This window comes from Elgaria multicarinata, chromosome 1 (genome assembly GCF_023053635.1).
Source record: "Elgaria multicarinata webbii isolate HBS135686 ecotype San Diego chromosome 1, rElgMul1.1.pri, whole genome shotgun sequence".
NCBI classification, from domain to species: domain Eukaryota; kingdom Metazoa; phylum Chordata; class Lepidosauria; order Squamata; family Anguidae; genus Elgaria; species Elgaria multicarinata.
The window spans coordinates 125,782,086-125,809,566 of NC_086171.1; the positions used below are offsets into that span (position 1 = coordinate 125,782,086).

The following is a 27,481-nucleotide window of genomic DNA, read 5'->3' on the forward strand; positions in this document are numbered from 1 at the left end:
CAAAAACAGTAGAAAACCAAGTTCTGATCTGCACATTAGTCCAGGGGTCAAACTAAGCTAGCATTTTAAACTAGCATTAGGACAACTTCCCGTAGTCCTGAAGGTATCTCTCCATCCATCTTTTATGATTGCAGTTCCCACACACCACCAGGTCATGTGTGTTCCAGTTTAGCAGTGTTGCTACCCTTACCAGTGGGAGAGGCTTTAAAGCTGTAGAACCTGCTTTGCAACTTTTCCTTTCTCTCTCCCCTCTCCTACTTCCTCTTCTTCCTCCCATGCTGTTTGTGCTCTTGTGTTCTTTTTCCTTGTGCAGATTTTGATGGAATTTGCAGGCAAGAAATTGGCAGGGGGGGGGGGATTTGAGGCTATTTTTCACCCTCACAATTTATTTCTAAACCAGTGTTCCTGCACAGCTGCAAAGATGCACAAACAATTAGCAGACTAAAAAACAAAACAAAACACCAGTGTGGCGTAGTGGCTAAAGTGTCGGACTGGGAGTCGGGAGATCCGGGTTCTAGTCCCCACTCGGCCATGGGAGCTCACTGGGTGACTTTGGGCCAGTCACAGACTCTCAGCCCAGCCTACCTCACAGGAGAGGAGGAGGATTATGTACACCGCCTTGGGTTCCTTGGAGGAAAAAAAGGCGGGTTATAAATGCAATAATAAATAAATAAATAAATAAAACCCCAGCCTGAAACAGCAGCTTGACCTCCTACATCTCCTGCAGTTGCAGCACTATATGCTGGCTATTATAGGGATACACAGAACTGCCTTACACAAGACTCAGACCATGGGTCCATCTAGCCCAGGATTGTCAACACTGACTGGCAGCAGCTCTCCAGGGTTTCAGGAAGGAATTTTTCCAGCTCTACCTTCAGATGCCAGGGATTGAACCTTTTCAGCATGCAAAGCAGGTGCTCTGCCAGTTAGCCATGACTCCTCCCATGGTCTGGTTGGTTTAGTCAAAAAAACAAATTAAGTTTCCACAAGCCTGTCTACTCTGATATACTGGACAGCATGCTAGACTTACAAATTAGAATGCAAATTGTTTACCATCAATAAACAATTCCCTTGGAGCAAAACCTCTGATCTCAGAGACTTCTGAGTATCCACTGGCCTGCCGGGCTGCAGCCAATAGAACAGGAAGAGCATCGAAGCCGATGCTCACCTCTCCATCCTACTTTTATGCATTTTTTTCTCTAGATAAGCCTCTGAGCCCATCTGGAGATGGAGAGCTGCTGGGGGGCTGGGCCAGGGCCAGAGAGGCCATAGGATTTCTCATAGCCTGGTCTCCCTTCTGCCAGCCCACCTGAACGTCCCCTTTCTTCTCCCTCTGAGGCTACATTTACGACCTTGGCATGGCATCCTTTCCATGGCAACTGGGAGGGGGTGGGCTATTGGAACGTCCTCTTCTTGCAGAGAAGAGATTGCTTGAGATCATGGCATTATCTACGGCCTCGGTAGGAAGACTCCGAACACTCCTATGTTCCCTGGGACGCTCTCCAGGATTGTTCTCTCAGTGAGTTAAAGCACAGATCCAATTTTTCACTATACCACCTGAGCAAAAAAGTTGCAATTTAGCCCCTATTCTTCCTTTGTCTGTGGTCTGTGTTATAATCTCAATGTATATTAATAACTTCTGACTTTTAACACTAATAAAATAATCCTCTCTCTGGGACTAACTGTGTGAGGCGAGGCAAGTCTCTCTCTCTCTCTCTCTCTCTCTCTCTCTCACACACACACACACACACACACACACACACACACACACACATTTAATATCAGTTGTAGGATAACATTCTTCATGTTCATTGTGGTGTTTGTTTTTTATTTCACAGCTCTGAGAATGAGAATGGCAAAACTGGGGAAGAAAGTGATTTAACAGCTGCAATGGTATAATACTAAGTATCTGGCAGTGTGATATGATGGAAAAGAAGAATTTTCTATGTTTTGGACCTGGGTGGTTTCTGCGTATTCAAATATAAATACATAGGAATAATGGCACTTTACATGGAAATGAATGGACAACAGTGAGTCACAAAATTTGCCCCTCCAGATATTTACTCTAATTTAAAATTGAATCCCTTCAGGAATTACTGGCAGCATTAATTAGAAATTCCTCAGTGTTATGATGTGTCATAGGACCCTAAGAACCAGTATCTTGAACAGGACAACATCCAGCAAGTTTTATTGAATGAGCATTATCAGTCTCATTGATCAGCTCATTCTCTAAACCTGACCCACAGGAATGGAAGAGGAAGAATGCAAGAACAAGTCTTCCAATCTTTCTAAGCCTGTTTTTGGTTAGAGGTTCTAATTCTTACATTCCCATAAGCTGCTTACTTGGCCTGCTGCGGACTGGAGCATATTATGATATTTACCACTACCAGAGCCTACCCATCACAGGTCATGCCTGCATATGCTATTTTGGTTGTTGTTTCCCACTACCTAAAAATGTATGTATTTTTCTCCTTGAGCTTAAGGAAGCACCTGGCAACTGCCAGGCAGTCTGAAGGCAGTGTAAAGTATAATCTGTCAGAATAGTTCACCTTCTTCCTTACTTGATCCTACATGGCTGCACTTTACAGCTTTTCCTTTAGATTTTCTGTCTTCACCCTATACAGGTGCTAGACAGAAAACCCCACCCTTTCTCCTTGTTCCTCATTACCAGATGTGAAAAGACAGGAACAGAATCTGTCCGCCAGTTACAAAACACACACACACACACCCAATGCACAAGCTAACCTGGCCACATTAGCCTCGTTCAGAAGACACTTTAAAACACAGCTTTAAGCCATTTAACCATGGTTAAAAGGCGTGGTTTAATATGTCTTCTGAACCAGGCCATTGTCAGCAGCATGGGGAGATGGGTAATTTTAAGGCTATGGCCCACTGTAGTGGTCTTGTCTTCACATTAGTTCCCAAAAAAGTGAAAAACACACAGGTTTTAGAGTGCTGTAGAGCACCTGCCCAGGTGTGTGTTCAAAGTCTGAAACCCAAGGCAACGTGCGTATGAATAATGCACAGAAGGTGGAAGGCTCCACTTCTTCTCTTTGCTAATACCATCTTGCTGTAGCCTCTTGGACAAGCATCACTAAAAGTGAACTTAAACCCCACAACAGTAATCCTAGGGGGATCTACACTACTGCTTTAAAGCACTTTAAAGCGCTTTATAACAGTTTTGACAACTGTTGGGGCCCAGGACACACTGCATATACAGGTTTCAAAACGTTTTCAAAGTGCTTTAAAGCGCTTTAAAAGCAGTAGTGTAGATCCCCCCCTAGATTATGTCAGCCCCAACCCATTCCAGAATCGGGGAACACACCATCTTAAAAAACCATTTAATGGGTAAGTCCCGTAGAGGGAGGAAAATAACTTTACCCTGCCTGCCTGTTTCTTTTCCACCATCTTCTGCCTGTTTCAGTTTCAGTTATCATTTCAAGTTTTAACCATTTCCAAGTTCAAAAAGGAATTCCTTCTCCTATCCTTGTGGTTTCCTCATCCTCCAATGCTCTGATAAACTTCATTTTTTGATTGGTAGAAAATTTGCAAGGCCCAGCTTTTTAGAAAAAGATTTTAAAATTACTATTGTTAATTGCACTCCAGTACCTGGACTGGCTGGAGTTAAATTTCTGGACTCAAATGAAAAACTGGTCATAACTGTCTGCTACAGATCTCAGTCTGGTCCAGAAAACAGAGAAGAGGGCAAAATGCACAGCAGCAGGATGTATGAGACTTTTAGTTTAGTTAAGCCTGAGCATTTGTAGACAGCCTATTTCGTACTCATGAAGTACAAGTACAAAAAAATATATACTACTTTTAGGGTGTTTGGTTTTATTGTTGTTTTAGTTAAGGCATTGTGCTTTTAAAGCATAATTTCTATTTGTCCTGGGAAGTTTAGACTCATGTGGGTTGTTTCATTTCTTCAAGCTGGCAACTGTTAAACTTATTTGCTATTAAACCTGAGCAAGAGCACCACACAGTGTCTCAATGGTAGAAGTGCCAGGCCCGGCACTCAGCTGTGCATCCAGGCATTTTATATGCTAACGATGGCAACACTGGACTTTCTCTATGAATGAAAGATATGACAAATAACTGGGAAAATAGATTCGATGGGCAGCTTAGTCTTCTGGGATGTATCAGCAATACACCTTGTGGATTTATTTCCTTATTAAAGACAGAAGGCGTTTTAGGGCACACCATTCATTGTTACGAGTGCATTCACACGGGTTGAGTGTTTTCCACTTTTAAGTCACCTGTCTAGAAATATATCCATGGCAAATATATTGGATTGGTGGGCAGGGAAGAGGGAAGGAATTTCCATTCCAGAACGTCTGTTTGCCATTCTAACTGTTCAGTGGATTTTGGCCTTAAGATTCAAGATCTCTAGGATGATTCATTTGAGTGCACTTCCAAGCTCTCTGTGAGATTTCCATGTTCAACCAGGCCCTCCCTGACTTAACAGCTCAAGGGTTTTACAATAGCCAAAACCCGTTAAAAACTAGAAGCCAGATTCTGAATTTCTTTCCCCTACTCCATTAGAACGGAGCATAGGAAGGGGCAGAGGTGGAGAAGAGAAGGTCAAAACCATTATTTTCAGCTGTGGCAGGAAGCTATCAGTTCATGGTGACCCTTGCCAGAGCTAAAGCCTATCAGTAGCATTTTCTACCTTTTTTCTGAAGTATTTCATGGGCATCCTCACAAAGGCTACACTGCATATACACAAAGGCCCTGTTCAGAAGACACCTTAAACCTCAGCGAATAAGGCAAAAAGCCTCATTCACCATAGTTCAAGCCATGGTTTAAGGCGTCTTCTGAACAGGGCCAATATTGCAGCCATTGAAATATTATCAAGGCTTGTGCAATACTGCTTACCTTTTGCCGGAGGATGCTGTTTCTGCATATTATCAAAAACTATTTATAGCCATCACTTCTTCACCTAGCTCTCACACAGGAGCCAGCAGAACTCCAAAATGGCTAAAGGAGCGATACTGTGGACCCTAGACATTTTCTGAGGGGGCATACGGCACTGGGGATTCCCCACTCGGGTGTTCGGAGACAGCACTCCAATCTCAGAATGGGGAGTCGGAGATCTGCCCCTCATAGCCGGCATGGAAAGAACTTTGCTGGCTTACCTCCAAGGTCAGAAAAGCAACTTCAAAGAGGAGGGAAAGGAGGTGTTTCAGTGAAAGGGGAAGAGACCGTAGAGGCCAGGATACAAGCTATCTTGAGGAGTTTCCAGCCTCCTTCCCTCCCCTTCCAAAGTGCTATCACAAAAAAACCCACCTCATGAAAAATGCAGGAACGGAGGACAAGGAGGTGAAAATCTCTTCCTGTCCTGCACTGGATGATCAGAAGCCTCCAAGTTTGATGGCATCCAATCCTAAACTAATCTTATATGAGATCCCTTTTTCTAAATTCCTCCTATCCCAGATTCCATATATCCCCAACAAACACTGGCTCTGCATTATGTGGATGCCACTTTCTTTAGTGCAAAACATCTGGAGGGACACTTACCACTGGACAAATCAGAGTAACTACATGTAAATGTTGAGTCATGGAAATTCGAGAATAACCTTTCATGTTGTGTACTCACCATAATTGATCAGCAAAACACTTTGGATGCATACCCAAGTTCTCAAACTATTGTTCTGTTTGAGATGTCTGTCTGCCATTTTAAAAGGCCATATAAAAAGGAAAAAGACCCTTTCAAAAAAAAATCCATACAATACACAAGTGTTTTAATTTAAACAATTCATACTTTCATAATAGGATAAAAAATATTAAGCACTGGAATGTAATGCACAATTATAAAACCACTATGTTAGTGGTCTTGCACTTTGTTCTTTATGAGTGTGGCAAGCTGGGAAAGTCATTAAAGGATCAATATCTATTGGGAACTTTTATCAAGGACAGGAGACCTGAAACCCAATGCATGGCAAAAGCAAACTAGAGAGACAGCAAGTTAGTAGGAGTTGTTTTCTTCCTATATCCAACACTGTACAAGTAGACTTCTGCTCACACAATGGTCCTTTCCTGTCCTTCCAGCACCGGAGTGACCCCCCCCCCCCAATCATCCAGCACAGATTTGGGGGGCACAAAGGACTTCAGGGGAAGGGGGAACCACTCCCGTGGCAGACCCCATTCTGTCAGTAGATAAACACACTTGGATATCACCCTACATATATATACAAAAAATATCAGCAAATAATTCATTAAATAAATAGGTTGACACTAGATCTAGAGAGCTTTTGGGGCACAACTGGGCACAGTAACTAGTCATTATCTTTTGAAGAGAGAGTTTTGAAGAAGCAACAATGTTTAAAAAAACTCCACTCTTGGAATGCTAAGGGACCGAGACGGTACAAGCTGATATTAGACACCTATTTAGCCTCCATTGGTGCTGAGCCCTCTCACCTTTAAAGTTGACAAGTCATTTGATTCCAAGTTTAACTGCTTAATCACTATCGATTAAACAAAAGCTCCTCAAAACCTAGTGCCTTAAACCCTCAACTGGAAGAAGAGCCAACTTGTCCAAAGCAAAATACTCTCCGATCAGCCTTCTTGTGACTGGTCAAGCTAGAGGATACAAATGGACAAAACTGAAATGAGGTGTTCAGTCATAGTGGAGATCATGACAGGGCCCAATCCTGATTAGAACAACACTGCCAAAAATGTCTAATTCTCCTCCTCTTCAGTGGTTGTGTGGTGAGAACAATATTCTCATATGATTTCTTAAATCCTCAATTTCATTCATTCATTTCTTTTTGTTGTGATCTTCAGTGAGCCATGTGTCCCCAAATAATCCCATTACAAGCTCTTCAGGATATTAAAGTCTTCTTCAGAGTCATATTTGTACAATTGCTGTCAGGAAAGTGATGAGAAATGCTATGTTGCCACAAATGTAGAGGAATAGCACCGTCTTTTTAAACGTATGACCCTGGAAAGAAGGAAAAGAAAATGTGAGGGACCGGGCCTGCTGGCAAAAATACCCAGGCTTTTCCGAAAAGGCATGCCTACCAATCCTCTGGACTGTAATGCTCTAGTAAGAGGTAAGTGGAGACAGTCTTCAAAATGCTACCCAATGCAAAAAGAAGCAAGGTTTGAGTGGGAAAGCAAGATGAATGGTGAAGAAGAATATTAGATCCCAATATGCTTCCTCTTTACAAAGACTAAGAGCATTCAAAATGTGCTAGCCTTGCACCCTGATAATGGTATCATTCTTGGAAGGCTATTCCATGTTCAGGGGGGTGGGGGGAAGCATAATCTCTCTCTAATGCACACATTATGCTCACCTGTGCCTCTGCAGTAGTAACAGACTGCAAAATCTGTACCCTGTCGTCTTCCAACACTTCAACTGCAACACAGAAGTATCATTAGAGCTATATTCAAGGGGATATACACAAACATTTTCTTAATGGCCATTGACCAGATTAGCTTTAAAAAGGCATGTGTCACCTGATAAGACACTGGACAATAGAAACGGTGTTAAATCTATTTTTTTTATTATTATTATTATTATTATTATTATTATTATTATTATTTTTATTAAATTTTTATTATTAAACAATATACAACAAACACAAAAACAACAAATAAAATCACTTAATACATATACATAAAATTGCCTTAATATCGTATATTCAAATTTAACCTATTAAACATATTTGTACTAAACATAACAGTGCTCCCCCCACCACGGGATCTCATTCCTGTTTCCAAAAACTCATAGTTTCATCTGTTGGTGGTTTCCCACTTCCTTTAAAGAACACAAACTCTAGGAACTTTTTCCATATACCCTCAAAATCGTTCATTTTTACTATGCCTCTTTTCATTTTAATATTACATGTCAATTTATCATTTATAGCAATATCCCACACTTCTTTATACCATTCTTCAATACCATAAATCTATTTAAAATCTATTAAATCTATTTAAGCCAGTGGTAGTGACTTGAGGCTTTCCAGATGTTTTGGCCTACAACTCCCAAGATGTCACAACTGACTAAGCTGGCTAGAGCTGATGGAAGTTGTAGGCCAAAGTATCTGGAGGATCACAAGTTGCCCACTCCCTGACTTAAATATATCTGCTTTGGATCATAGCCACTGAGCTTCATCCAACAATACACAACCTTAAAACAGCCACTCATGCTTTGGATATTAAGTCACCATGTGAAATTAATGCATTCTGTTTTAGTAATGGAGTGGAGGGTGGGGGGATCCTTTCCTTGCAGCTCCGTTTTGGAATATGAGATGCACTTTATCATAGTACATGACACCTTACAATGAAGGCCAGTTTCAGGCAATCTTGTACCATACAAAAGTTGTAAGTCTGTAGGGAAATTCACCCCAGAGGACCTGCTTATGCATCCTCAACCAGGTGGCCCTTTGTGGCCCTCCATCTCCTTTGATCTCTCACCATTAATTATACTGGCAATGGCTGATGGGAGTTATGGCCCTCTAGATGTTTTGGACCACAAGTTGCCCACCCCTGCTTTATGTGATTCCTGAATGTACGTACTGAATGTAAAACCGGGTCCTGGGGGAGGTGAAGGGGGAGAGTCAGCTTGGAATGTGTAGATAAGCAGATTGGTGTCTATAGCTGTCAAAGACATTTCATCAAAGAGCGATTACACCTCTCAGAGATTTTTGGACATGACATTTTTGCACCAATTTTCAGCACTGATCTCAAAATACACATGAGCAAACTGGAAACTTTCAGGCCCTTACTTGCATTTGTTGCAAAGGACAGCCACTGGAAATTGTGATCTTTCCTGCAGGGATTGCATCTGTTGCAAACAACAGCAGGGAAGTGGCCATCTTTCCTGCAGGTATCGTTAGGGTATGGGAATCAAAGACTCTCCTCATACACACAACTCAGTGATCCTGATCAAAATCACTGCTTCACCGCTGCAATAGCACCGCCAGAACATCAATCTGTCCCCTGCCAGCCAGCTAATGGCTGACCAGCAGAGCAGTTGGAAGAAGTGGGTGGGGCTACCCAGGCCACATGGAGAGCGACAACAGGCAGAATGTTGTCCATGGGTAGCTTATGCCATGGTCTGGACAAGGTCTTGCAACAGTGCAATTTTCTAATCGAAGATAGATTTTTGCTCATGTGCATGATGTTTGGACACAGTTCGAACAAGCAATTCTTGTGATTGACCCTCATTGATACCAACTATTATTCAGTACTTTTCAGCTGAGAAGTATCAAACAAGTGTTATTTAGTGGTGGCTGCAAATGAGGAGAAAAAACACTGCTAAATAGCTCAATAAATAACACACTAGCGAAGTGTGTCAAGTAAAAGGTTCACCTTAGAGAAGCTGGCTCCTCACTTGGAAAGTAACAAATTCATGCATGGAGACATGTAAGTCCCTGAAAGTACTCATTGGCCTGTTATTTCCATGACGAAATAATGAAAAGATATCATGGGGGAAAAGTATGGAGAGAGCATTCAGTTTGGTCTTGGAAGCCTTGGTCCTGCTTAGTCATAGATTCATCTAGTGACTGGAACGTATCACCATCTCAGCCTCAGAGCCCATTATATGGTCAACTGGCAGTTCCTTGCCCTTCATACCCTATCACTAGGAGGTGTAAGGCGGACCAATTTTAGATATAGAGCCCTCAAGCCACCTCCCCCATATGATTGTTCCTGAACATCTGATCACAATTGCAATCATGTAAATTACGGATCAAGTGCACCACATTTCATTTTCCCACTCAAGAGGTGTACCTGGAGCATTTGCAGCAATTGTGAAGATGAGGAAAGCAGCTGGTAAAAAGCACCTGGTAAGACCAGCGCGAACTGTCTTTAAAACAGAGAAATCCAACCTCTTTAAAAACCACAAAGAGACAAAAGATCCGATGCTTGTCATGACTGCATGACTTTCAAAGTAAACTGAAGTAGTATTGTTTGTACCTTTGCGAATGAGACAATAGCCATGTATCTCCAAGAGAAGATCGATACCAACATGCCAAGCTACAAATCCCATCATTGTATAGGTATCCCACGGATCTGGAAGGTTGAGAGCAGGCAAGTCCATTCCCAGGAACATTGTTATCACTAGTTAAGAACAAGATCAAATTTATATGCGTAATCCTCTTCAAACATTCCAAAAGTAGATGAAGGAATTTAACTAGCAACAAGCAGTCCTCTACTACACTGTAGGTTGTTGCTACACAGAGCATAAACCAGATCCCCACACTAGAACAGGCTTTCTGGGCACATCTATAAAACAAGACATTCATCAGCCTCCCTATTGCTCATATGAAAGGCCCTTATCTGAAAGAGTCAGTGGAGCATGTTTAGCAATGGTCATCTATACATTCCCAGAGATGGTCAGATTATACTCATAGAATACGTTCCATTTATTCATCACCTGTTAGACGAAGAGCAATTTAAAGAAGTCAGCAGCAAACAAGAGTGAAGTTCCCATTTAACTAAATGCAGGTTGCATGAGACTATGAATTCACACGTTGCTTTTCTAAAACCCTACTAAAGGCCATCATTACCTATTATTCCTGGTCATTTTACAAATCCAACATTTTAGACTAGACTAGATTGGATTATTCACTCACCAGCTAATATTCTAGCGGTTGTGCCAGTGCTCCAGTGTAACCAGTTGAAGATTTGCCTTCTGTTTCCCAAACAGGAAATAGGAATCAATGCATAGTTTCAAACACAGTAGTAAAATGGCAAGAGGAGAAACCCGGGACAGGGAGCTCCTGAAGGGACTATCAACAGCCTAAGAGAAGTATATTCTGGTTTTGGTTTTTGGTCATGCTTGTTCGTTTCAGTATTTAAACTGGCTGCATTCAGACAACACAATAGTCAATGGTAGGTTAATAGTCAACTCCATGGTTGATTATCTAGGGGGCACTCCCCACACGACATGATTCTAATCAACCATGGTGTGGGTTAAAGACAGCACTATTTATTTATTTATTTATTTATTACATTTCTATACCGCCCAATAGCCGGAGCTCTCTAAGTTGACTATTAGTCAACAGTGGCTGAGTTCAGATGACACGCTAATCAACGGTTGTTTCCCGTTCTGTTCCTATTACCGCCACCCCAGTTGATTAGCGTGTCATCCGAACTCAGCCCATGTGTTTGATTGTCACATCCCCCCTCTCCCCCCCCCTCAGTCCTCCTGCTGGTATCCCATCAGCCTTTGCGATTTCTGCTGGCTGGGCTAGAGCAGCAGCCACAGCTTTGGTCTCTCTTGCCAGGGGACTCTGTGGTCGCTGAAAATAAACAACCATGTGTGACGAATTAGTCAATAAATACATAATAAAAAGTGGGGGGCTTAGCACACCAATGCATTTTCATTAGGGCTGCTGTAGTGTTAGGGGTTTTTGAAAGTTTGGGGTTTGCAGAATTTTTTTCAGGGTCTGCACAAACCTAGTTTTCTAGGCCCGTAGCCATATGATCATTATCCCTAAAACAAGGGTTGGGAAGATTGCATCCTCCAGATGTTTGGGCCTATAAATCCCATCATCACTCTCCATTGACTATGCTAGCTAGGACTGATGGATGTCGTAGGCCAAATCATCTGGAGGGCCATAAGTAGTCCACCCCTTGCATTAAACCTTCTGAGCAGGCTAGTAATAACCTCAGAATGTCATTAGGAAACATGTACAGCTCTTGATTCTATAAAAACCATGTACCTTGGTGCTTGGGGAGGTGGTCTGAATCCTGCCATGAGGGGCTGAAAGATTGCCAGTGCCATCACCGTGCAGCCAAGGAATGGATGAAAGCCTGCTTGCTAGACAAAAGACAGCTTCAGTTATAACATAGCCTTCTCTTTCTACACAATACACACATCACACTGCAGCTCGATATATCTATGTTACTACTTTGCTGCAATAGGCTCTTCAACTTCATGAAGTCTTAAGAGATGATTTCCCATGCTTAGAAAGCCAGGCCTGGGAGTAATTTTTTGTACTGTGAAAAACACAGATTGGAAGATAGAAAATCACAAAGATAATGTTAAGAAATCATTTGGGGTAGGCTCCTGAAAGCTGGAAGGATTTTTCTGAAGGTTAGGGGCAATGCACTACCAGAAGCAGTGCAAGTTCTACCTTTCATTGCTACCCAACTTGTGCTAGGAGGTTGGAGTATAGATCCATCTTACTTCCCAAACACTTATTCCATACTGGGTGAAACCAACAGCTCTTCTTAACAGTTCTCTATTTTAAAGGACATTTTTGCAGCTCCCAAGAATGTAGCTCAGGTCTCTTTGTTTGTCCTTCAGCTATGTAGTCTTGAGCCACTTATCTGGGTACAAGCAGTGATGCACACATACTAGTCTGGACTGAGTGCATTATTCCTGGTTTTAGGGAGGATAGCAGTTAAACATAAGCCACAAATGTAATGCACCCACAGTTTGGGTTTGGCAATCATGGGAATCCATCATGGTTTCTCCCCCCGCCCATCCCCATGCATGCCATATGGATGCACCCTTTGTTTACATAATTATCCATGCTGCAGCATCGTTTGTCATGTTGTTAGAACCCAGTGCACTGCACAGCAAGGATGGCTTCATTTCCACCGTACAACTCAGTAGAGATTATATTTATTTATTTATTTATTTATTTTATTTTATTTTATTTTATTACATTTATATACCGCCCCACAGCCGAAGCTCTCTGGGTGGTTTACAACAATTATAGGGAGAGAATGAAGTCACCCCTGCCATGTGTAAGACATGCCAACCTGCACTGCAGCATAGGTAATTTTGTACATGACAGACACACGCAGGGGTGGGGGGAGACACCTCAATGGCTTCTTTTCTCCCATGATCATCCAAACACCCTCACAATGTCCCTGTTCATACAATTAAACAACCCATGGTTTGTTAACTGTGGGTTGTTTCGGAGAGCATGGAAGCAAGTGAGCATGCTGTCTCCAGATCACTCACCTGCTTTCCAGAACCTATGGTTTGTCCTTGTGTTCTAACTCTGGGTTGTTTCTCCCTCCGGGTTGTTTCTCCCTCGACAACCCAGAGTTCTGGACTTGCACATCACAGAGAACAACATAGGGATGGAGCATCTCAGGGGTTGTTTAGCACACTGGAAGCAGGCAAGCAGTCAGGAGCCAGCATGCACACTTGCTCCCAAACAACCATGGTTGTTTAATCAAGCCAATTAGGTTGTTTACTTACAAGCCCCACTTTAGTAGCTAGTACTGCCTTCAAGTTCCAAAGAAACAATTAGGGCTGGGCTGAAATTTTTCAGGTTGACAAAGCGCTTATTGAATAGGTCTCCCAGTTCCACAATATTAAACCTTCCATGTTCTAAAACGTGCTACAAGGTAAGCATCTGGAGTTAACACTTTTGCCTAATTTCCTGACCTATCAACGAGCTGGGATAAATTACAATGTTCTGAATTTTTGTCAATCAGGGTGGTGAAGATTAACCTGCAAGATAATTACTCCTTCATATATTTCCATATGGTCCAGATCATGCCAAGAATTTAATAATCGAACCAGAATTCCATCTATGTTACCATGAAATACAATTACGTGAAAACACATGGGCATTAAATGCACAAACAGAGACTTAGTGCCATTACAGAATATTATATATTTCTTTTATTGAGACGTTAAAAAAGCGCAGTGCCTGAATACCGAAACTTTAGTGGAAGGTTAGTTAATAGGTTATAACAGGCAATTATTAGATTTTAAGCAAAAGTAGTATTCAAAACTTAAATAATGTCACTTACTTCACTCCAACCTCCACGGTAGACAAAAGGAAGAACAAAAGATGCAGTTGTAAGCAACACTGTCGTCATCATTAGCATACGATGGACCTATTGTTCAAGTTACATAATTTTTAAAAAACAGTTTACTGCAACATAAGTTGCGTACTGGTTTTTATAAAAGTTCTACTTAAAATATTTCATTTATTCAATTTATGAGTAGCCCTATAGCCAAAGCTTTCAAGGGCAGGGTGATGTAAATATAATAATAATAATAATAATAATAATAATAATAATAATAATAATAATAATAATAATAATAATATAGAAAAATAATCTGTTCAGAATAAAACTGGAATATAAGCTCTTATAGAATCATAAAAAGACTTGAGAGAAATCTTGCATATGGCATATGAGAGAGATTTCCATGTTTCACTTTTTCTCTCACCTGAAACCAGATCTCTTCGCCAAACAGAAATGAATTAGGCCAGACAGGTTTGAAAAATCGGGCAACGATCACCCCAATGCTTACTGCCGTCATCCAAGCAACAAACATCAATGCACCTGAAAGGAAGACACAAGTTACTTGCAAGTGGCTTTAGTTACAGTGCTGAGTATCGAGTGCAGTAAGAGACAAACTCTTCCCATTTTCGGACATTCAAAGAACTGCAAGAGAACACACTCACACGCATGTCATTTATGTTTCTTTTATCAATAGCCTAACTCTCAGAAGCTGACCTTGCACAGCTGCCTTTGGAAGTGTTCTTCAAGTTTGCACATCCTCTTCATTTGAGACAGGGATGTGCGCAAGAAACCAGAGAATTTGGGAAGGTGTTTTATGTAGATTTCCTACATAACGGAGGGTGTTTTGTGTAGGAGATTTCCTCTAGCATGTTTCCCCATGCCCCTAGTTTCCTTAGTATGCTCAGGAGCCAAAGTTCTTCCCTGGGGAAGACCAAGCAAAGTCATAATATTTTGTGATAAATCTAGGACAGCTCACCTATTAGAGGAGTTCCAAGGATCTAACTATACAGGCTACAACTTACTGGACAGCAGGAGCCAAATCTTGCTCATACACTTAAAAAATAGAAGACATTCAAACTTGCCATGGATCTTGATGAGAAATGGGGAACGGGATCCTCCAATATCCTTTAGTGGTCCCGAAACATTATACTTTCCATTCGTGATCAGAGGCTGACGGTAGTGTTTTTGAATTGTACCTCCTGCACAAGAGAATAAAAGTAATAGATTATCCACTATTGGCAAAGGCAGGCTGGGGTGAATTATCTGCATTCTGAAAGGTCTTCAGGGCAAGGACTCCTTTTGTGTATGAAGGGCAGCTTCTTTATGCAGTTCTAGTTTTTCAGCCAGAGAACAAAAGCAGCCACCTTTAAGTTTAGATGAAGATTAGAACAACAGTAGTTCCTGTAACCACTTGTAGCCCAAAACTTCCAGAGGGCTGCCACCCCTGCCATCCCTGAATGCCATTGCAGTTTTCATAGGAAATAAAGAGGCCAATATGCTCAGTGAACTCATTTGCAAATGGCAGCCAAAGGGTTAAATAGCCCATAGCTGTCGTGCACAAACAGAAGAGAGCAGGCATGCTGCCTGTGGAGCACCCACCACTCCCTCTTATTTACTCAGCAACCCACAGATTTCATAGGTTGCTGAGAGTGATGTCTGAACCTAGACCTCTAGGTTGGTTAGAATATACACTATTGGCAAAATAGTCATTTAGGGATTAAACAACCCAGCGGTTAACCCATAGCTTGTTGTTGGGTTAACTGCCGGGTTGTTTAGCCCCTAACCAACACAGTGGCCGGGTTCACACATCATGCTCAGCAACTTACAAAGGAGCCGCTTGTGGGTGGCTGAGTAAAAGCAAAAGCAGGGCATGCTGCAGGAGGAGAGATGAAATATTGCCTAATTTGAAGCCTGCTAATGAAGATTCTCTCAAAACCTCACCAACATAGATTGCACAGAATCTGCAAGTCATTTTCTTTCTCAGTTCGAAGCATTAGTTGGCAAAGGGAAAACACCCAGTAACGCTCAGAACTGAGAAGGAAAAGTTAATCTGCAGCAGAAAACCACCAAATCCAAAGCCCTGTACCTGCCAGGGTAGAAGGTAGGGGCATTATATTTTTGCTGGCAGCAGCCAGCCTTTTAGCACTCTTCAAATAGTTAAAAGGTTGCCACACAGAGGAGGGACAGGATCTCTTCTCGATCATCCCAGAGTGCAGGACACAGAATAACGGGCTCAAGTTACAGGAAGCCAGATTCCGGCTGGACATCAGGAAAAACTTCCTGACTATTAGAGCAGTATGACAATGGAACCAGTTACCTAGGGAGGCCGTGGGCTCTCCCACACTAGAGGCATTCAAGAGGCAGCTGGACAGCCATCTGTCAGGTAGGCTTTAAGGTGGATTCCTGCACTGAGCAGGGGGTTGGACTCGATGGCCTTATAGGCCCCTTCCAACTCTACTATTCTATGATTCTATGAATTTTCAATGGGAGGTAAATAACTACACCAGCTCCAGGGCTGAAATAATTTTCTCCTATTGTTAGGGGTGTCAGGAGAATAGGAAGCCTTTGGATTTGCCACCCCCCCATTTTAACCCCTACCTCTGACAGAACCCTAGTTGCTCAGGAGTGATGGCAGCAGCGCTTTCCACCACCCAAACAATGAAGCTTCCAATGGGGGACCTCCTCCGCCCCTCGCGGATCTCCTTCTCCGCGTATGAAGAGGAAGGTGCAAAATACCCTATGCCCTCCCACAGGGACCATAGGATTGCACCCTAAGAATCCATAACTGGTAATGGAACCTAAAGAAGTATAAGTATTTGGACACATTTTATTTCAGTTCCAAACTTTACCTTCATCGACTTCACCATTTGCCAGAAATATGTAGTAGTTTGCATCTAGGTTAAACCTCCCTTTAAAAGCAGGAAGATGAATTCTTCTTTTGAAAGAACACTGAATAAAACCGTCAGCCAGCCTCCATGAGGTTTCTTCCAGAGCCACCTGAGAAACATGCAATGCAGATTTAAGACTGGGGTCTCCAAGGATGAATTACCACACGTTTGGATTTTTACAGAACCAGTGCTGCCAAAGCCCTATAAGTCACCACGTTTTTCTTTCATCAGTGTCATCAGAATGAACTTGCCTGACTCAAATAGGATTCCTTTGGCTGGCTTTGTAAGAAGCAGTTGTGGGATGTTAGTGACAACAGAAGGATGCCTCCCATTATAAATCTAATTTCTCTTCCCATGTGATCTCAGCACCATCCCACTGAGTTCCATGAGAATTTCTGAAAAACCAGGAATACACACACACCAGCTCTTGTGGCCAAAAGATTTTTTAGTATCCGGTTTTTTGGGTGGAGGGGGTGTGTGCCAAACTTGGTGATCACAAATGCAAATAAAAGCCGGATCCTTCAAAGACATGCCAGTTCCACATGAATCCCATCACAAGGCACCTCAAAGAAGATCATGGAGGCTAAACGAAAGGACACTGACCCAAAAACTTAAATATAAGGCACAGATGGGGTCTGAGCACCAAAATACAAAACCATTCTTTTGTGCTTTTTATATTGTATTTTGTATTTGTGTTTTTAAATTGTTGGTTGTTTTTATGTTCTTCACTGTTTTAATTTTGGTGAACTGCCCAGAGAGCTTTGGCTATTGGACAGTATAAAAATGTAATTAATTTTTTTTAAAAAAAAATGGTTTTCTGCTCCAACACACATTTCACAGAGGGCAAACTGATGAAGCTCACTCCACTCTAACCAGCCAAATGCTCTGCCCTCCGCCCTGACATATCTTCCTCTTTCTTTTCTGGGTGGCTAAGCACACTCAAAATGAAGTGCTGGACTGCAGGCACTGGCCATTTTTCATGTCTAAGAATGCCTCTGGGATCTATGTGGGGCCCAGATGCATTCCCGGAAATAAAGATGGCGGAGGAGGCCAGTGCTTCGCTCTGCAGTATGCCTGTCTACCACTTAAATATTATTTTTAAAAAACTTTTGAAAAATCACAAGAGGCAAGGAAATTAGTAGTCACCAAGAGAAATGTCTGCTGGCACAGTGGTGCCCATGGGCACTCTACTGAAGACCCCAGACTTCTAGGTAACATACTTTGTAGCAAGAGTGTGATGATTTGTTAAAAAAAACAATGGAAAAAAAGCTGTGTCCATGGAGTTTTAATACCTCTGAATCAAACTCTGGATAAGCTCGTTCAGCCAGAGAGGCTGTACTGATGTCAACATGATGATTTTCACTAATGCAGAGATATGCGTCATCACCATCACCCTGCAAATAGATTCAAGAGATTTGTTTATTGCATTTCCAAGATATTCTGCCCTTTATGTCTGTATCGAGCATTATTACATAGTCAAGACAAATGAGGTTGAGGAAGCCCATCCAGCTTTCACATGGGCTAACCATCTAGGGACACAGTCCTATTTAGTAACCCCAGGGCTATCACACCTATGAAGTTCAATCTTAACAGACCAGTAGAGGATGTCTGTAATCCATGGTAGTGTTACCCTTAAGAGTCTGGGAGGGAGTTCATAAGAAGTGATTCCCAAATATCTGTTCCACTAGCCAGTGCCAGCTCTGGGGTTTTGGAAGTCCCTTGGGCAAGACACCCTCAATACCCCCTCCCTTAGTGAGTCTACCCTCTCACAGCATTGTCATCAGCTGCTATTCCTCCTCATCTTCTTTCTCATCATTGCTACCACTTGCTTGCTTGACAGCCAGAGAGCCAGTAAGCAAGTATGCAGTGGCATTTACTGCTCCTCCTTCTCACCACCACCGTTGCCTGGGCCAAAGTGAGACAGGTAGACATGCAGGTTGCAATGGTGAAGAGGAGGAACAATTCCAGGGGGATTTTGACAGTGGGCCCCTGCTGGGGTGTGGACCTCAGCAGGTGTCTGATCATACCTGCCTTTGATGTCATCCCTACCACCAACTGTACCCATCAATGCAAATATGGTATGTTGGCAATTATGCCACATCTCATCTTAAATACTTGCTCATTGGTGTAAGCAGCACTATTACATATTCATGGAGCTCAAAACTCAGATTTCTTCCAAAAATCTCAATGACAGGAACATTTGACTATCCCCCAGTTCCTTTGCTCAAGTAGTGCTATTGTGGTTTTTAATGGTTCATTCATATTTATGGTTATAAGGTTAGGCCCAGAAGTTTATGCAGTTTTCTCCAGATTGGAAAAAGAATTCAACCACAAAGTAAAGAGGTTACTAACCATCCACTGATCATGAGACAATGCAAATGCAATGTAGCCTTCACTAGGACCACTCATTTCAACCAACACTGAGTCATTATCTCGTCTGAAGGACAGAAAGAAGCAGCCATTGGCTTGAGGATCACAGTTCGAAGGGTTTCTCACACAGAATTTGTTATTTCCACAGTCTGAAGCATTGAACTAAGGAGACAAGAAGCCAAGTTATATTACTTTACAGGTCACTGCTTGAGAAACAGTCCATTTCCAGAATACCAGCTAGCACAGTTGCAGGCTGAAGTGAAAACACATTTCCCACAACCACAAATTTCTACCTAGCAATTCCTTCCCATCCACCCCATTATTAAGCTGCAAGCCTCAAATTCACTGTTCTGTTAAAACTAGGCACTTGACATCACAAAGTCACAAGTCTATAATTTTGGATGCACATACAATCCCACTCCTGTTCTAGTCAGACACTTAATTGTTAATTGTTCAAAACTTTGCATTAACAGGAGTATAATTAAAGGCTTTCTGAATCACCACAAACTGTTCTACATAATTACACAAACCCTAGAAAGCTTAAAGTGATTTTTAAAAATCCACAGGGGACTCTCTTTTTTTTCAACAGAATACAGAGGATAGAATTGTGTTTGTTTGGCAGGAAGCTAAATGCTAAAGGACAAAAAAGTATAGCTATTTAAAAAGGACACCCTACCCCACCACCACCCAGTACCTGAAGAGGCAACAATATCCATCTAAGCTTTAGAAATGGCAAAAATTAAAGTTCATACTTGAGAACCAACAAGACTTAAAGGAAAGCCTGCATCTAATCTAGAGGTGCTAGCCAAAAGCTGAACAGAAAGGCATAAATCAGGTGACAGTTTCATGAAAAGGATTAGAAAGGGAGGTATCATTTTTTGAGAATGACGCCATGTAAAAGTTAGGTTCCTATTTCTGCATTGGTATTTGAGCCTGGGGATTAGACAGTCGACAGAAAAGTGAGCCTTGAACAAAAGATTTCAGATCACCTATATCCCAAATTATACCCACAAATTGTGAAGATCTAAATACAAGTTTTCCTCCCTACCAGTGCATACTTCATGTAGCCAAAACGTGGTAAGGCCAAGTCACATTGCCTATGTGCATGCGCACACACATGCACAAAGAAAGAGAGAGAGAGAGTGAAAGAGCACATAGCTGCCAGAAGAAAACAGTTTGCACTAAGTTCTAGCCTGGTAAGATGTTCACTGAGGGTTTAAGGGTTTGCTGCCAGCATGCATCAAGATGCAGATAGACATAAAATGAATACTAAAAAGCCATCTATTAGATGCATAAATATACCAGACCCTCAGATAGTCTTCAGACTATCTCCTCCAGGTGCTCTCGCCAAATGAAGTAAGGTAGGTGGCTACTAAAAAGGGGGCCTTTTTAATTGTGGCACCCTGGTTGTGGTATCATGCCCTCAGTAGAGAAATTCACCTGAAGAATTGTGGTCTTTTTTGGCACCAGGTGAGAACATGTTATTCTCCCAGGCATTTTAAGTTCCTGAGTTTTTATTGTTTTAAATTTGTTATTGTATTTTTAGATCTTTCCATTTTTACTTCTGACTTTGAGTTGTACTGTAAATTTGAACTTTTAAAAGTTTTATACTACGTTTTGTCAGGTTGTTGTATTTCATGGTTTTAACTGAAGAGAGCTTCAGCTGTTGGGTGAGATAAAAATGAAATTAAACAAGATGAATGAATGAATGAATAAACTAACGCCAATTCATGCATGCCTCAGCACGCACCAGCAGTCACCGAAGACGTTGGTATAATAAGTTGCTGCAGTGTTCAAGAGCACTTGCACACAGTGTAGTAGCCACCACCTCAGGCAACGGAGTGGGAGGAGCAGCACACTGAATTGTTTCCCTCCCTGACCCCACCCCTCACCTCCAGTGGGTGCTCTGGAGAGCTCCACCAGCCCCACTCTCCCGCTGTGGCAAATTTTACAGTGCAAGAGCAGCTGGCAGGGCTCTCTGGAGCAGAACCTATCCCTCTGTTTGCTTTGAACAGATCCTCAGAATGAAAGAGAGGACTGTTCTCAACCACTCAACCTCTGGCTCATGCTGAGAATCCTTTCAGCGAGTGCGAGTGGATGGACTATCCAGAGAGCAGACAAGGCGAAGGTAGAAAGCGGTGGGGCCCACCAAAGGAAGGAGGCACGCACAATGAAGTAAGAGGTGGGGGTGCAATGCAATGGCAGTGCATATGCTCTCATGTCTCACATGGCAGGAGAGCTCGTGTCAGGCCTGCAGTGTGGGCAATGAAGGAGAGAGAGAGTTGTGTGATTAGGCCCCTAATTCTTTTCAGACTGCAGTATTATTATTATTATTATTATTATTATTATTACTGAATTAAAAACAAAATAAACATAGAACATAAAAATATACACAATACTTATTCTATAACCCTCCCCACACTTGGTCAATTACATCAAATCACAAAACTAAATATGCAAAATAGAAGTATCTCATGAATTGTTAAAAGTCCAACAAAGTATTCCAAGAAGATTGTTGATTATCTGGGGGGGGGGGGTGTTTTTATGAGTTCCACAGATTTCTATAGGCTTCTGCCAAAGTTGTTCTGTTTGATTCCTTTTTCGTGTAGTCTATATATTTTTGCCAGCCTGTCCTGAAAGTATCTCTTTTCTTTATCCCTCTATGTGTTCTTAACTTCTGTGTCAACTTTTTGTTTATTGCTATGTCCCAGATTTTCTTTCTCCACAGTCTTAGAGCTTCTCCAAACAAGGTTAAAATCCCGCACCCTTGCCAGGGCTTCTGCTTCTAGGTTCCTTGTGGAATTAAGATTCTCCTTTACACAGGGGTTTCTTTCTGGGCAAGTTCTCTATGTTCCATTATTTAGTCATTAGAATGCACTGGAATTTTATCACACTTCAAACCGTGATAAAATCTCTTATCACATCATCCCCATAGAGAAATACGCTGCTATAATGGCGAGAAAGTATGGGAGAGGTCCTGTAGGTTGACAATGTCATATAAAAGAGCCCGCAAAAAAGTGACTGACCAATCACAAGCACACAATAAAAGCCTCATGTAGAAATGCCCTTAGACAGAAATGCCCTTTGATAGAAATCACATTAGATTAAAAGTAAACTTACTGGCTGGATTAGATGAGGAACAAGCGAAGTTGCTGGAACAATCCCAATGGTTGTTGTCAAAATAGGTGTATTAGACTGGGAAATCGTAGGACCAGGAATTTTTACCCAAAAGATGCTATATCTTTCCACAACTGTGACTCTGGGGACAAGACAAAAGACATGTATTTTATATTTGAACCAAAATTGTATGTCACTCTCTTCCACATATAGCCAGCCCGCTGCACAATCCAACACAGATGCTTCAGACGTATTCAGGTATTACTTATCAGGTAGTGATCTCACACCCAATACCGCTCTTCTACATTGAAGGAGAAAAACTATTATCTCCCTGACCTGTCCCAAGAAAGAATTGGGATTCCCAATTGTGGAGGGAGATAACAACTGGTCATCTACATAATTGAAAAAATGGAGAGTGCTGCTGCTGAATCTTCTCTAATGTTAGATGCTCAACAGAGGCCTCCATGGACTGAAATATTCTGAACAGTTGCCACACCCTCATGTAAGCCTATGTGTGCACACATGTAACAATGAAAGCAGGTGTAATGGGACCTTTACCAAAGGTGTAAACACAGCAGATTTATGCACCATTTTTAAGAAACGCTACTTCTGCTAGCAACTTCTAAAATAGGGAAATATGCTCAAGCAACCATGTTACTGAAAAGAAAAATGGCTTGATTAATATACCAACCCTCTAGAACATGAACCACTATATATCAGTTCTAATAACCCTAATATAAAGACAAGGACAGAGATCAGGGAAGTCAGTCTTTGGGCTCATCTACACCAAGCAGGATATTCCAGTATGAAAGTGGTATATAAAAGGCAGGATCTACACTACTGCGTTATAGTGGTATTGAAGTGCACTGACAACTGTTGGGGCCCATTGACACATAACTTATATCACTTTCATAGTGTTATATCCTGCTTGGCATAGATGTGTCATGGGCCCCAACAGTTGTCAGTGCACTTCAGTACCACTATAAAGCAGTAGTGTAGACCCTGCAGTGCACTTCAATAGTGCTATAAAGCAGTAGTGTGGCTCCTGCCTTTTATATACCGTTTTCATAGTGGACTATCCTGCTTGGTGTAGATGAGCCCTTTGTCAAATAAGGAACGGAAGGAGGCACTATGGAAATGGCAAGGCAGGGGACTGGGAGGCTATGCGACCAGATGAGCTCAAATGCCGTTCACAATGGTGGTCCAACCTGGTGTAAACTGATAGACTAAGGCCATAGCTAGACCTAAGGTTTATCCCTGGATCGTCCAGTGGTCAAACCTGTTCATCTAGGTGACACACAGGGGATCCAGTGCTCAGGCAGGGGTGAACCCTGGATGATCCCAAGTTAAACCTTAGGTCTAGCTGTGGCCTTAGAAAGAGAGGAGAAGAAGAAACAGAGCCTAAGTGGTTATTGAGCCTTTCTATACAAAGCTTTGATTGCTCACGCAAGGTAGCTTGCAGGTCCTTTACACGTCATTGTCACCCTTCAGGGCCTTTCTCATGCTTTGCAACCATTATCACATTTTTTCATTAAGGGGAAAAGTGGGGTATTTTTTTCTGAATGGCCTCTAAAATGCCTTAGAAATCTCTTGCAACTGTGCAAATCCATTATACAACAGGGCTACCTCCACATGACTGAAACCATCGTGCATTCATTATCATGCAGAGAGTTCTACCTGCATTCAAGTGAAGGTGATTAGAAACCCAGGTCAGAACTTGCTGCTCAACACGGCAAGGGAGGATGGAACATTGAGGGAGGGATTTGCAGGCACTTTCTTCCCACCAGCCTTTTAACAACTGAGCGACTATTTGTGCTTAGGAAACACTGCATACAGAACAGGAACAAGGTAAAGGCTGCTTTCCCAAAGGTAGTAGCAAAATTCTGTATCTGTGTTTAGCAAGGAGACCAAAGGAAGAAAATCCAGCAATAGATGAAGTACTTTTAATACACACACTTACAGAAATTGTACTCTCTTTGGTGCATCTTTAGGTGCAATCCAATAGGCATCCAGATGGGTTTTCTTAGATTTACTTGTGTGACTGACAGCTGAATTCTGCAACATTCAGAAGTTCTATTTTAGCATTACACAGAGAGATTTGCTTGAGCTGCTCTGTTCATACACAATCTAAATGGCAAAAATGGCCTAACACAATCCACATTTTAATGCTTCCCTCGTAACATGGCCTTGCTGACATCGTACCTTAGCATGGGTTTGAAGAAAATATTTCCCTGTCAACACTAATTTGCTTCTAGTGCCATCCTGACCAAGAACAATAGTGACTCACCCACAAGGCCAAGCAAGGTTCAAACTCTAGTTTCCCCCACATCTAGCCATGGCATTCCAAAATTGATTTTAGTAAATACTTTATGAAAGCCCGCTTCAGACTTGGGGTTGATCTGCATGGAGTTTAAAAGATAAGCACAAAATCTAAAAAGAGGCAGGTCCAAAAACTGGGGCAATGCACATACTAAATTACCCAGAGGGGAAATATGGGGGGAAAGTTGAAAGCAAATTCTAAATACTATTTCTGATAAGAATAGGAGGCCAAGAAGTTCATTTATACTTCCCAAGTTACATTTGTGATTCACTTCATTACACTGGCCTGTACTCCCATGGAGGAGAAGTGACTTTGGTCTGAAGTCAACTGAGAGACTCTAGTATAAGGATTGGAAGCTTCTGACCCTTGGACCAAATCTGGTCCGTCAGGCCAGTCATTCTGGCCTGTGGTCCTCCCACTCCCTGAAGCCCCACTCACTCAAAAGGGAGACAAGCAGGAGAGTGACTGAGCTGCAGCTGACTCACTTCACTCCTCCTTCTCCTTCCCAACACGAGGTCCTTGAGGTGCTGGCAGAGTCTGCTTTGGTCGTCCCAAACACTCCCTGCATGGGGAAAATGGAGCCAGGGCAACTCCAACACTTGGGCAGAATTTATTTCAACTGACTGACGTCCCTCAGTCTGGGAGACAGCTTCACTCAACCTGGGCTTTTCCTAGCTGCGAAAAGTCCAGAAAGAGCAAAGTAGGCCCCTTGGCTGAGGTGCCTGCTAGGACTCAGTGAAGTCAGGGGATGCCCCCACCCCAGACATCATCCAGCCTGCAGGAGGAACTGGGAGGGGGGAGCAATCTGGCCATTAGATCCAAAATGGTCCCCAGTAGTACTTGCATCCTAAGTTGCCCCTTCACCATTAGGTCAAAGTGGGGACACAGCAAGAAGGGGCAAGCTGGAGAGCTCCAGCACACCAAAAAGGTTGGCCATTCTGTGAAGCGATCCAAGATACTCATGTCCCTAGAGGGGTCCTTGTGTGTTCCACAGGCACCCTGCTCCACCTGGAGTATCCTGGATCGCTGCACAGACTGGACGATCATGGCGGCTGATCGTAGCAGTGAGCAAGCAATCGCGCTTAATAGTGGGTGATCGCAGAGGTGGCAGCGGGGAAGACACGAGTGCCGACCGTTCTTGGCCTCCGGTAGGTTCAGCCCTCCCAGGCAGTGCATGTTGGGAGTTGTAGGCTGCTGCTTCTTTATGGAGGCCTAGGGCTCTGCTTTAAAATGGTGGAACCATCATAAAATGGCCGTCGTGATTCAAATTTTCAAATCCAAGGCCCAAAGTTTGCACAGCCCTAATCAACAGTACCTCCGTCTTGTCAAGAGAGTTCATAACCCAGGCTCTGCATATCAAAATGCATATTTTGGGATGGAATATATTTTGAAATGTGAGTTTTTGAAGAAATAATATTTTCATGCTGATTTTTAAAAATATTGCAGACATGGGACGAACAGACCTATGGACACATGCAAAACTAACATGGACCAAATCCAGACTGATCCATCCAGTTTGAACATGTCAAGCAGAACAGAAGCACCTGCAGATCAGATCCCGACAAGTAAGCCAGCTCAGATGCTTCCGGAAGGTCAAAAAAGCAAACAAAACACTTTTCAATTTAGAGTCATTTAGAGAGAAGATTTTAAAGCTAGCAACAGTCATTAACCAACTTTCACCTGGATATACCAGTAGAGGGAGCCCTAATATTAAGGTATTGCCTATAAAGGAGAGAATTTGGCACTGGGAAATTACATCAGTGCTGATTAATTCCAAGACCAAACTTCTATAAAGGTTGTATTTTCAAAATATTAATTAAAAACAAGATATTTACAGAATCCCTACCCCTTCCTATGTCATGTTGGTGAAGAGTAGAAAGGATAGTGAAGAGTAGGAAGGACAGTGATGTCCCTTCTACATATTCTACATATATGAAAGTTCTAGTCAATATAGGACTAGATAAAACAGCTTCCAAAAGCCATCTTGAAGGTTCAGGATCGCTTACCTTTGTGCGTCCACATGTGAGGAGCTGAGACATTCTCTTGTCAGCAAGTGCAAAAGAACCGATGGCAGGGCCCCCCACATCCTCAGCATTGCGGGCTTGTAGGAAAAATCCTTCAAACGTAGGCCCGGACAAACTAACTAAAGCCAGGAGGTGTGGGGGAAGAGATGAATATTAGTCCCCAGATATACTGGCAACACTAACATACCTCTTACCAAATACAGATGTATTTACCACCCTTTAGGCCATATATAGGGTGGCCTTCATGGCCAGGAAGCCACAATTCTAAAAATTTTCAATGGGCTACATTTTTTAGGAGTGCAAATGTGTATTCTCACATAGGCATGTACCCAACACAAACTAAACAATACCCACACACTTGCAGTAAAAAAAAAAAAAAGCTATCATTTGTATTATACTTTCCAGATATAGAAATCCCATCATTTTCCATTTCCTTCAATGGCAGGTTTCCCCATCCAGGGCTGTACCCAATGTTAGTCTAACTTATGTCCTATTCATTTCAACGAGTCTACTCTAATTAGTACTATAATTGGATACAATCCTCAGTGTTCACCAGCCCCAGCAATCGGTTATGTGGAATGTGATCTCAGGATTCATACAATATTAAGACACAATGTTATGAAGGGAATTTTTATTTTTTTAAAAAGTAACCAACACATCACCCAAATATCTGAGGGGGGCAGTAGAAAAGTGCAAATAACAATGCTTATTACAATACAATGACTAGGTTCACACAACATGCTAACTCACACTTAGTGATTGAGTGTGGGTTGTTCTTGAACCTTGAGTTTGTTGAACCATGGGTTAGCGTGTTGTCTGGATCCAGGACATTTTCTAGAGGGTGGCTTGTTAACTATGCAGTGTGGCTTATTTTTCTCAAGCAAGGCACCTTGATAACCCAGGGTTTGTTGTTGGTTTGTTCAGGTCACTCTGCATGGTTAGCAATCCACCCTGCAGAAAATATCCTTGGCTCACTCAACATGCTAACCTGTGGATCAACAAGCAACCCATGATTCAACAACAACCCACATTCA

The 27,481-nt window shown here is 42.2% G+C and overlaps 2 protein-coding genes across 3 annotated transcripts in view; one reads left to right on the forward strand and one right to left on the reverse strand.

The window, feature by feature from the left end:
* PALMD (palmdelphin) overlaps positions 1–5,683 on the forward strand; it is a 78,691-nt gene extending 73,008 nt beyond the window's left edge. The window contains exon 9 of the mRNA XM_063136259.1: positions 1,839–5,683. Within this exon, the coding sequence (XP_062992329.1) occupies positions 1,839–1,882 (44 nt within the window). The 3' untranslated portion in view covers positions 1,883–5,683. The remainder of the gene's footprint in view (positions 1–1,838) is intronic.
* A 66-nt stretch (positions 5,684–5,749) lies between these two features.
* The window catches only part of FRRS1 (ferric chelate reductase 1), a 30,576-nt gene continuing 8,844 nt past the window's right edge, over positions 5,750–27,481 (reverse strand). For both annotated transcript variants that reach the window (XM_063136236.1, XM_063136245.1), the window contains exons 3-16: positions 26,430–26,566; positions 24,064–24,158; positions 22,107–22,245; positions 18,969–19,148; positions 17,909–18,010; positions 16,578–16,725; positions 14,811–14,927; positions 14,153–14,268; positions 13,729–13,815; positions 11,673–11,770; positions 10,581–10,639; positions 9,922–10,065; positions 7,296–7,357; positions 5,750–6,940 (exon numbers count right to left, since the gene is read on the reverse strand). In XM_063136236.1, coding sequence (XP_062992306.1) covers positions 6,848–6,940; positions 7,296–7,357; positions 9,922–10,065; positions 10,581–10,639; positions 11,673–11,770; positions 13,729–13,815; positions 14,153–14,268; positions 14,811–14,927; positions 16,578–16,725; positions 17,909–18,010; positions 18,969–19,148; positions 22,107–22,245; positions 24,064–24,158; positions 26,430–26,566 — 1,577 coding nt within the window. In that variant the 3' untranslated portion in view covers positions 5,750–6,847. The remainder of the gene's footprint in view (positions 6,941–7,295; positions 7,358–9,921; positions 10,066–10,580; positions 10,640–11,672; positions 11,771–13,728; positions 13,816–14,152; positions 14,269–14,810; positions 14,928–16,577; positions 16,726–17,908; positions 18,011–18,968; positions 19,149–22,106; positions 22,246–24,063; positions 24,159–26,429; positions 26,567–27,481) is intronic.